This window comes from Wyeomyia smithii, chromosome 3 (genome assembly GCF_029784165.1).
Source record: "Wyeomyia smithii strain HCP4-BCI-WySm-NY-G18 chromosome 3, ASM2978416v1, whole genome shotgun sequence".
Classification (NCBI taxonomy): Eukaryota; Metazoa; Arthropoda; class Insecta; order Diptera; family Culicidae; genus Wyeomyia; species Wyeomyia smithii.
In genome coordinates this window covers 136892312-136904415 of record NC_073696.1, presented here as the reverse complement: position 1 = coordinate 136904415, position 12104 = coordinate 136892312, and the positions used below count along the sequence as shown (strand labels likewise).

At 35.1% G+C, this 12104-nt stretch overlaps 2 protein-coding genes across 12 annotated transcripts in view; both read left to right on the top strand.

Annotated features, from left to right (window-relative positions):
* Positions 1-12104, top strand: part of LOC129732250 (putative fatty acyl-CoA reductase CG5065) — a 448523-nt gene that overhangs the window by 122164 nt on the left and 314255 nt on the right. The window lies entirely within an intron of this gene.
* On the top strand, positions 6906-10354 carry LOC129732253 (uncharacterized). The gene is made up of 2 exons (XM_055692958.1): positions 6906-9148; positions 9241-10354. The coding sequence occupies exons 1-2, from the start codon at positions 8771-8773 to the stop codon at positions 9631-9633; spliced, it is 771 nt and encodes a 256-aa protein (XP_055548933.1). The 5' UTR covers positions 6906-8770; the 3' UTR covers positions 9634-10354.

Sequence of the window (12104 nt, the reverse complement as noted above, 5' to 3'; positions counted from 1 at the left end):
GCCAGTCTCCAGGTTAGTTAGCTAAGTTAGCAAAAAGACCTAAAGAACCAAGAGGGTGCACAGAGCACAAAAGCCGCTCCCCGAAGCAATACCTAGCGGTGGTCCCGGGGAGTATTATGGGCTGGAGACTGAAGGGGTTTTAGTGGGTCCGGTCACTGATTCAAACCAACCCCACACTCCCTGAGGTTGGTCACCTCAGGGGTTTGGATGCAAATTTCCCCTTCACCTGAAAAAAAAAAAAAAAAAAAAAAAAAAAAAAAAAAATATATATATATATATATATATATATATATATATATATATATATATATATATATATATATATATATATATATATATATATATATATATATATATATATATATATATATATATATATATATATATATATATATATATATATATATATATATATATATATATATATTAGGGTGGGTCGATTTAAAAATCGCTTGGGCACATGTGATTTTCGGATTTTAGGGATCAAAATAAGATACTTTTCTCAAGAAACCATACCTCTAAAATGAATTCTGATGTCCCTTGTACTAACGTGTAGGTACCCAAAAGGTCAAATTTCAAAAAAACCTGTTTTGACCCATTTAGAGTGACCCAATCGAGTCCAAATGTATGACCGACCCCCACTAACTTTGGAGGGCTGACCCACCCATGCTAGTGTTACTCCCCTGGGACCCCCCTAGGGGGTCTTCCATACAAAAATATAAAAAAATATCAAAAAATCACCATTTTTGGCACTTTGGCTATTATTTTTCCGCACAAATGAAGTTTCTAGGAAAAAAATGTTTAATTTTTGTTTTTGGATTTTTGTTTTCTCTTTAAAAATTTATTCGATCAGAATAAGGAAAGAAACTAAAAAATTATTGTTTGAAGTCTTTTTTGGTTTCAACACTGGGCAATTTCGCACGGCTCTCTAATGTCGCCTCCATAACAGCCTCTACATTTTCCGATATTACTCGTTTGGAAACGCTAGCTAGCAGTTGAACGTGTTGTTCCGTTCCTTGTATATGTAATGGAATATGCGGATCAGTAAATGGTGAATCATCTTCATTTAAATATGCTATCAATGTTTCATACGGAATGATTCGCGTGAATGGTGGTTCAAATACGTTGTCAGTCAAATCGATCATTTTCGTGTAATCGAAGCAATGGAAGTTTATATCTGGTTTTTTATATCCTCTAAGTTCCGATGGGTCTTCAACATTGTCTCGATATCGTAAAATTTAGCGGCCTTGGTGAGCCAGCGAGAATGTACAATTTTCCCTGGTTTTATGTTAGCCAGATCCACAGAAACCACGCCATTAGAAATTGCATGTGCCATGTCGTATAAGTACTGCGAATCGGTGGAATATTCGTGCTGTTCTGCAACAGGAGGCATATTTTCCAACGCAATTCTCTGAAAGTCGCTCACCACCTAAAAATATATAATAATTAAATAAATTTATTATGATTTCACCATTCAAAATGTTAGAAAATTATAATAAATGAGTGATAGCAATGACTTACCGGAAGAGCTTCAGAATTTTCAATTTGCTTGCTAAGTTTCCCGGTTGTTGATGTTGGTCCAGTGGTGGATGATTTATCCAAAACCCCAAACAAATGTCGAAACGGAAGTTCGTTGAAGTGTAGAAGGCAAACAAACCAATGCAATGGTCTTTTTAGCAGCAATTCGAATCTTCGTATAATTCCACCGTGTGTGCCAGTGTTTGTTGGCTCACCGTCAGTGCATATGCCAATCAATGCATCCAGAGATATGTTTTTATCGTTGAAAAATTCATTCAATTTTGTTGTTTTGTGTGCAACACTTTCCTCTACCAGTCTTGCGTAACCAATCAATCGAGAATTCGGTTCTCTCAAAATAACAAGGTGAGGTTCTTTTACCATCCTATTATGATACTTACCATCAATTTTTTCTCTCGTATAAGTATCATCTTTTCTGCCGGCGAATGAAAACGCTATTAAACTGGAATCATCAAACCTTTTGCGGAGCACTATTCGTCTGCATTTCTCTCTTTCTCTACGAACTTTCGATTTATCCATGATGAGAGGTTCGCCATGCTGATCTTTCATTTCAAAATCTTTGAAAAGACTGGTTGCCAATGCTGACGCTACTCTATCAGACACACCAAATCTGTCACACATCAAGGCAAAGTTAAAACAATCGTATCTTTCTGTGTATTGTGAACTTGTGCTTCTATTCATAACATCTTCATCAACCGTCATCGGTACGTCTACGTATGTTGTATCATCGGGATCTTCGTATGTTGGCATTGTTGGCATTGATGACGATGTCCCTTGCTCTTCAATTTCCATCAGAAATGCATCAATTGTTAGTCTTCTCTGTTTATGTTGTTCGTGCATAAACTCTTTGAGGCGTTCTGGAACCAAACCGCAGTTACATTGAGCTGCCGTCAAATCGCATTTACTTGCTCCAATATAAAAAATTTCGTTCAGAGTACCGGTAAACACTCAAAGGTCTCTATTCGTCTTCTTAGTTTCGGCTAGGTATTTGTCAACCAATCTATTCAATTTAACAGCAACATATTTTTTTGAAATTATTTCCATACCAAGTTTTTCCCAAATTCCAACCAACCTATCTGTTACGTGATTAGAGAATTGTTTATAAGAAAACTTTTTTTGTTCTGTTTTTGCACGTTCGCTTAAGTAAAATTAATATCTCAAGATATCCAGATCGGTTGGTAAATTAATATCATTCAAATCAGAAGACACACCAAAAACAGCAACATCATGCTTCGGTATATGACTCATTGGGTTTTCGATAGCTGATGATGTTGTTGCTATTTCATCTTGCGGGTTCATTGTAAACTAAAAAAAATATATTTTGACTTTAACAATTTTCACTTTCACTTTCAGGTTTTTATTTTAGGTGTTGACTCTTTGGCGGACGATGTAGAATGATTTATGTTGACGTTTGTATCCTAAACGAAACCTACACTAGTTCTACACAGAGTGAATAGATAGAGTGACGCAGAGAGAAATTCAGTCAAAACAGCAACACGGTTTTTTTATGTATCCACCAAAATATTTTTCTGGCAGCCCCTTTTTGCTCAAGTTCCAGTTGACTTCAACGAAGTGTTGTTATTGTCAGAGTGACAAGATAGTTATTGTATTTAAATTTAAAACAAGTTCGTTTGATAAAGTTTGATAGAGATAGATAAAATGAAGTGCGTTTTGTGTAATAACAAAAAACAGTAAGGAATGTGAGTTTTTTTCGGTTCCCGAAGAATCCGATTGTGAGGAAACAGTGGATGGATTTTTGTTGCCTCCCAGCAGACTATTTCATTGACGAAAATACCCGACTTTGCAGTGTTCGTTTGGTTTTTCTGGTTTCAGACTCTGCGTCACTCTATTTATTCACTCCGGTTTAACAGTGTGCGTGGCAACAGTGGAAACGGACCGTCCGTGCGTGGTAGCCGTTGCGGTAGCATACCAGCGGTGCTCGCCTGACTGGTCGAAATAAAAATATTACATATGATGTAACAGAGTGATATACGAATTTATGTTCAAAAGGACGCCAACTGCAAACGCCATCTGCAATGAGAATGGCTCAGAAATATGTGTAATTGTGTATGTATGCGCTGAAGACTCAGGACCGAATCCCATGCGAAGCAGGAGAAAACAAAAATCCAAAAACAAAAAAAAAACCTTGTTTTCCTAGAAACTTCATTTGTGCGGAAAAATAATAGCCATTTCACTGATTTTTGTCATATAAAGTGCCAAAAATGGTGATTTTTTGATATTTTTTGATATTTTTGTATGGAGACCCCCTAGGGGGGTGCCGGGGGGGTAACACTAGCATGGGTGGGTCGGCCCTCCAAAGCTAGTGGGGGTCGGTCATACATTTGGACTCGATTGGGGCACTCTAAATGGGTCAAAACAGGATTTTTTGAAATTTGACCTTTTGGGTACCTACACGTTAGTACAAGGGACATCAGAATTCATTTTAGAGGTATGGTTTTTTGAGCAAAGTATCTTATTTTGATCCCTAGAATCCGAGAATCATAAGTGCCTAAGCGATTTTTTGATCCCTTACAAATCGAACCGCCCTAATATATATATATATATATATATATATATATATATATATATATATATATATATATATATATATATATATATATATATATATATATATATATATATATATATATATACTTATATTTATATATATATATATATATATATATATATATATATATATATATATATATATATATATATATATATATATATATATATATATATATATATATTTATATATATATATAAATATATATATATATATATATATATATATATATATATATATATATATATATATATATATACATATATATATATACATATATATATATATATATATATATATATATATATATATATATATATATATATATAAATGGCATTAGGAGACAATTTTTGGCCTCTGAGCGTCAATGTGGTTGAAGAAACACTCATATTGTGTGGTATTTGGTCATTTTCGGCTGATTTCCAGACACCGGAAGTCGCCATCTTACAATTCAAAATGTTGTCTGAAGTCGATTTGTGGCTTCAGTGCATCATAACAATCCCGGAAATACCCATATTGGGTGGTATTTGGTAATTTGCCACTGTTTTCCAGAAACCGGAAGTTGTTATCTTGAATTTCAAAATGGCATTAGGGGACAGTTTTTGGCCTCTGAGCGTCATTCTGGTTGAAGAAACACGCATATTGGGTGGTATTTGCTCATTTTCGGCTGTTTTCCAGACACCGGAAGTCGCCATCTTACAATTCAAAATGTTGTTTGAGGTCGATTTGTGGCTTAAGTGCATCATAACAATCCCGAAAATACCCATATTGGGTGGTATTTGGTCATTTTCGGCTGTTTTTCAGAAACCGGAAGTCGCCATCTTGGATTTCAAAATGGCATTTGTAAACAATTTCTGGCCTCTGAGCGTCAATCTGGTTAAAGGAACACTCATATTGGGTGGTATTTGGTCATTTTCGGCTGTTTTCCAGACACCGGAAGTCGCAATCTTACTATTCAAAATGTTGTCTGAGGTCGATTTGGGGCTTCAGTGCATCATAACAGTTCCGGAAAAACCCATGTTGGGTGGTATTTGGTCATTTGCCGCTATTTTTCAGAAACGGGAAGTCGCCATCTTGGATTTCGAAATGGTATTTGGAGACATGCCAGAAGAAGGAAGGGTGTCGAAACATTATGGACATGTTTGTTACACCTAAAAACATTCACCTGCCAAATTTGGTTATATTCGCTTGATTGGTTCTCGAGCTGTGCGAAATTTGAGTTTCATTTGTATGGGACCCCTCCCTTATAGAAGAGAGAGGGGTGTCAAACCATTATGGATATATTTGTTACCCCTAAAATCAATCACCTGCCAAATTTGGTTCCAGTTAGTTGGTTAGCTTTCGAGATAAGCAGAAATTTGTGTTTCATTTGTTATGAACCCCTCCCTCACAGAACAGGGAGGGGAGTCGAAATACTATGGACATACTTGTTACCTCTAAAACCATTCACATACCAAATTTGGTTGATTGGTTCTCGAGCTGTGCGAAATTCGTGTTTCATTTGTATGGGACCCCTCCCTTGTAGAAAAGGGAGGGGTGTCAAACCATTATGGATATATTTGCTACCCCCAAAAACATCCACCTAACAAATTGGGTTCTATTTACTTGGTTAGTTCTCGAGATGTGCAGAAATTTGTGTTTCATTTGTATGGGACCCCTCCCTTCCAGAAGAGGGAAGGGTGTCGAATCAACATGGACATATTTGCTACTCCTTAAAACATCCACATTCCAAATTTGGTTCCATTTGCTTGGTTAGTTTTCGAGATGTGCAGAAATTTGTGTTTCATTTGTATGGGACCCCTCCCTTCCAGAAAAGGGAAGGGTGTCGAATCAACATGGACATATTTGTTACTACTAAAAACATCCACATGCCAAATTTGGTTTCATTTGCTTGGTTAGTTTTCGAGATGTGCAGAAATGTGTGTTTCATTTGTATAGGATCCCTCCCTTCCAGAAAAGGGAAGTGTGTCGAATCAACATGGACATATTTGTTACTCTTAAAAACATCCACATGCCAAATTTGGTTTCATTTACTTGGTTAGTTTTCGAGATGTGCATGAATTTGTGTTTCATTTGTATGGGACCCCTCCCTTCCAGAAGAGGGAGGGGTCTCAAACTATCTTAGTCACCTTTTCGGCCCCTAAAACCCCTAGATACAAAATTTCACGCCGATCGGCTCAGTAGTTTTGAAGCCTATATGGAACAGACAGACAGACAGACAGAGCTGCATTTTTATATGTATATATATATATATATATATATATATATATATATATATATATATGTATATATATATGTATGTATATATATATATATATATATATATATATATATATATATATATATATATATATATATATATATATATATATATATATATATATATATATATATATATATATATATATATATATATATATATATATATATATATATATATATATATATATATATATATATATATATATATATATATATTAGGGCGGTTCGATTTGTAGGGGATCGAAAAATTGCTTAGGCACATATGATTTTCGGATTCTAGGGATCAAAATAAGATACTTTGCTCAAAAAACCATACCTCTAAAATGAATTCTGATGTCCCTTGTACTAACGTGTAGGTATCCAAAAGGTCAAATTTCAAAAAATCCTGTTTTGACCCATTTAGAGTGCCCCGATCGAGTCCAAATGTATGACCGACCCCCACTAACTTTGGAGGGCCGACCCACCCATGCTAGTGTTACCCCCCCGGCACCCCCCTAGGGGGTCTCCATACAAAAATATCAAAAAATATCAAAAAATCACCATTTTTGGCACTTTATATGACAAAAATCAGTGAAATGGCTATTATTTTTCCGCACAAATGAAGTTTCTAGGAAAAAAATGTTTTTTTTTGTTTTTGGATTTTTGTTTTCTCCTGCTTCGCATGGGATTCGGTCCTGAGTCTTCAGCGCATACATACACAATTACACATATTTCTGAGCCATTCTCATTGCAGATGGCGTTTGCAGTTGGCGTCCTTTTGAACATAAAATCGTATATCACTCTGTTACATCATATGTAATATTTTTATTTCGACCAGTCAGGCGAGCACCGCTGGTATGTTACCACAACGGCTACCATGCACGGACGCTCCATTTCCACTGTTCCCACGCACACTGTAGAACCAGAGTGAATAAATAGAGTGACGCAGAGTCTGAAACCAGAAAAACCAAACGAACACTGCAAAGTCGGGTATTTTCGTCAATGAAATAGTCTGCTGGGAGGCAACAAAAATCCATCCACTGTTTCCTCACAATCGGATTCTTCGGGAACCGAAAAAAACTCACATTCCTTACTGTTTTTTGTTATTACACAAAACGCACTTCATTTTATCTATCTCTATCAAACTTTATCAAACGAACTTGTTTTAAATTTAAATACAATAACTATCTTTTCACTCTGACAATAACAACACTTCGTTGAAGTCAACTGGAACTTGAGCAAAAAGGGGCTGCCAGAAAAATATTTTGGTGGATACATAAAAAAACCGTGTTGCTGTTTTGACTGAATTTCTCTCTGCGTCACTCTATCTATTCACTCTGTGTAGAACTAGTGTAGGTTTCGTATAGGATACAAACGTCAACATAAATCATTCTACATCGTCCGCCAAAGAGTCAACACCTAAAATAAAAACCTGAAAGTGAAAGTGAAAATTGTTAAAGTCAAAATATATTTTTTTTAGTTTACAATGAACCCGCAAGATGAAATAGCAACAACATCATCAGCTATCGAAAACCCAATGAGTCATATACCCAAGCATGATGTTGCTGTTTTTGGTGTGTCTTCTGATTTGAATGATATTAATTTACCAACCGATCTGGATATCTTGAGATTTTAATTTTACTTAAGCGAACGTGCAAAAACAGAACAAAAAAAGGTTTCTTATAAACAATTCTCTAATCACGTAACAGATAGGTTGGTTGGAATTTGGGAAAAACTTGGTATGGAAATAATTTCAAAAAAATATGTTGCTGTTAAATTGAATAGATTGGTTGACAAATACCAAGCCGAAATTAAGAAGACGAATAGAGACTTTTGAGTGTTTAGCGGTACTCTGAACGAAATTTTTTATATTGGAGCATGTAAATGCGATTTGACGGCAGCTCAATGTAACTGCGGTTTGGTTCCAGAACGCCTCAAAGAGTTTATGCACGATCAACATAAACAGAGAAGACTAACAATTGATGCATTTCTGATGGAAATTAAAGAGCAAGGGACATCGTCATCAATGCCAACAATGCCAACATACGAAGATCCCGATGATACAACATACGTAGACGTACCGATGACGGTTGATGAAGATGTTATGAATAGAAGCACAAGTTCACAATACACAGAAAGATACGATTGTTTTAACTTTGCCTTGATGTGTGACAGATTTGGTGTGTCTGATAGAGTAGCGTCAGCATTGGCAACCAGTCTTTTCAAAGATTTTGAAATGAAAGATCAGCATGGCGAACCTCTCATCATGGATAAATCGAAAGTTCGTAGAGAAAGAGAGAGAAATGCAGACGTATAGTGCTCCGCAAAAGGTTTGATGATTCCAGTTTAATAGCGTTTTCATTCGCCGGCAGAAAAGATGATACTTATACGAGAGAAAAAATTGATGGTAAGTATCATAGTAGGATGGTAAAAGAACCTCACCTTGTTATTTTGAGAGAACCGAATTCTCGATTGATTGGTTACGCAAGACTGGTAGAGGAAAGTGTTGAATACAAAACAACAAAATTGAATGAATTTTTCAACGATAAAAACATATCTCTGGATGCATTGATTGGCATATGCACTGACGGTGAGCCAACAAACACTGGCACACACGGTGGAATTATACGAAGATTCGAATTGCTGCTAAAAAGACCATTGCATTGGTTTGTTTGCCTTCTACACTTCAACGAACTTCCGTTTCGACATTTGTTTGGGGTTTTGGATAAATCATCCACCACTGGACCAACATCAACAACCGGGAAACTAAGCAAGCAAATTGAAAATTCTGAAGCTCTTCCGGTAAGTCATTGCTATCACTCATTTATTATAATTTTCTAACATTTTGAATGGTGAAATCATAATAAATTTATTTAATTATTATATATTTTTAGGTGGTGAGCGACTTTCAGAGAATTGCGTTGGAAAATATGCCTCCTGTTGCAGAACAGCACGAATATTCCACCGATTCGCAGTACTTATACGACATGGCACATGCAATTTCTAATGGCGTGGTTTCTGTGGATCTGGCTAACATAAAACCAGGGAAAATTGTACATTCTCGCTGGCTCACCAAGGCCGCTAGATTATTACGATTATATGTGACAATGAAAAAACCACCTAAAAATTTAAGAATTCTGGTTGAATTTATAATTAAGGTTTATGTGCCAATGTATTTTAATATCAAGTATTACAGCTCTGTCGTGTACGGTAGTGTATTATTTTTCAAGTACATTACTTGGGCACAATTTCTGGAGCCAAATTTACGTATGTTGTCAATCATGTAATTAAAAATAATCCATATTTTGCACATTCGGAAAATATCTTGCTATCAATGTTGTTTGATGATAGGAAAGAGGTGCGCGACTCTGCTATCAAGAAAATTTTACGATATCGAGACAATGTTGAAGACCCATCGGAACTTAGAGAATATAAAAAAACCAGATATAAACTTCCATTGCTTCGATTACACGAAAATGATCGATTTGACTGATAAAAATAACGTATTTGAACCACCATTCACGCGAATCATTCCGTATGAAACATTGATAGCATATTTAAATGAAGATGATTCACCATTTACTGATCCGCATATTCCATTACATATACAAGGAACGGAACAACACGTTCAACTGCTAGCTAGCGTTTCCAAACGAGTAATATCGGAAAATGTAGAGGCTGTTATGGAGGCGACATTAGAGAGCCGTGCGAAATTGCCCAGTGTTGAAACCAAAAAAGACTTCAAACAATAACTTTTTAGTTTCTTTCCTATGTTCTGATCGAATAAATTTTTAAAGAGAAAACAAAAATCCAAAAACAAAAATTAAACATTTTTTTCCTAGAAACTTCATTTGTGCGGAAAAATAATAGCCATTTCACTGATTTTTGTCATATAAAGTGCCAAAAATGGTGATTTTTTGATATTTTTTTATATTTCTGTATGGGAGACCCCCTAGGGGGGTCCCAGGGGGGTAACACTAGCATGGGTGGGTCAGCCCTCCAAAGTTAGTGGGGGTCGGTCATACATTTGGACTCGATTGGGTCACTCCAAATGGGTCAAAACAGGAATTTTTCGAAATTTGACCTTTTGGGTACCTACACGTTAGTACAAGGGACATCAGAATTCATTTTAGAGGTATGGTTTCTTGAGAAAAGTATCTTATTTTGATCCCTAGAATCCGAAAATCATATGTGCCTAAGCAATTTTTCGATCCCCTACAAATCGAACCGCCCTAATATATATATATATATATATATATATATATATATATATATATATATATATATATATATATATATATATATATATATATATATATATATATATATATATATATATATATATATATATATATATATATATATATATATATATATATATATATATATATATATGTATATTAGGGTGGTCGGTATTACCGACTTTTCGAAAAACCGGTATTTCGGTATTCATAAAAATAAAAACCGGTAAAACCGGTAAAAAACCGGTATTTTCATTTTGTTTTTGGATTTATGCAAACCAGGGGCGACTTGTGTTCTTTTAACCTACTTGTTCAACTACAAAAGTCTGAAAATCATAGTTTGGGGAAGTGATGACAATTATGTCCGCAAAAAACGCAAGTTATTCTCACTGTACAATTTAAAATAAAACTAAAAAATTTACATTAATTTTGATTTTGAATTTATTTTTTGCTCAGCGTCTCAGGTTGCATCTATGGACGTGTCACTGCAAAACTATGGTTTTGCATTTATGAGTACATATGCTTTATTACGATCCAGATTTTTTTTGTAAGATTTAGACCATTGCACATAGGAGTACGTAGAACAAAAACTTGGCCAAAATTTTTTTAATGAGTTTTCAGATAGCAAATCTAGAGGAACATTTCAAAAGGTCTATCTGCTCTGATCGATTTTATGATCGGTCACTTTCATTCAATCACCGCAACTTATTAAACATCTTTTTTGGCACGTTATTTGCACAAGTAGATAGCGGAGGGATTACTCTAGCATCTGAACAAAAAACACGCTTGGGAGAGTTACTTAAGCTAAACATTTCCAAAACGAAAAGACGTTTCGGAAAAACGATAAAAGCAGATAGGACCTTCTGAAATGTTTATCATTTACATTTCTAATGTGTTTTAAAATGGTTTTATCTCTATTAAACTCTATATTTAGACATAAAAACTTATTATTAACAAGTTTTCGTCAAGTTAGATCACCATCATTCTGAAATTCGACACAAATATAGTAAGAGTACAAATATAGGAAGAGCTTGTTCTGGTGAATACTTTTTTGCCAATAATTGATTCTGCGTTTTTAAAGCGTTTTTTAAATCACTCGCTTCAAAAGGATATGAATATTTTGGAAACCACAGTGCTTCCAGTAGATCATTGAGTCATGTTAACTGCGTAACTCAACTCATCCAATGGTACATTTTCTCTTAGCATTTGCGTTTTGATGAATTCCGACCAACTCTACAATTTCATGACTAAGCTATACCAATTTTGTCATATTTCGAAACTGTCGATTTTATTTGAACTAAAGCGACTCCGTTGATGCTCAAGAATCACTTTAAAGTTATAATAACATGAGTAGAAGTTTATATTTTTCGTAGAACATTTTGTGACTCATTCATGGGCTCTAACTAATACCAAGGTTATGGGTCTCCTACGAAAGGCAGAAAATCAAAAGGCAGAATCACGAAAGGCAGAATCACGAATAGCAGAATTACGAAAGGCAGAATATTTCATAGGGCAGA

Bases quoted from the DNA above. Each gene is read 5' to 3' on its own strand.
- LOC129732253 (XM_055692958.1), top strand. From the start codon at position 8,771: ATGGTAAAAGAACCTCACCTTGTTATTTTGAGAGAACCGAATTCTCGA. The intron at 9,149-9,240 runs GTAAGTCATTGC...ATATATTTTTAG, and splicing joins AAAATTCTGAAGCTCTTCCG to GTGGTGAGCGACTTTCAGAG.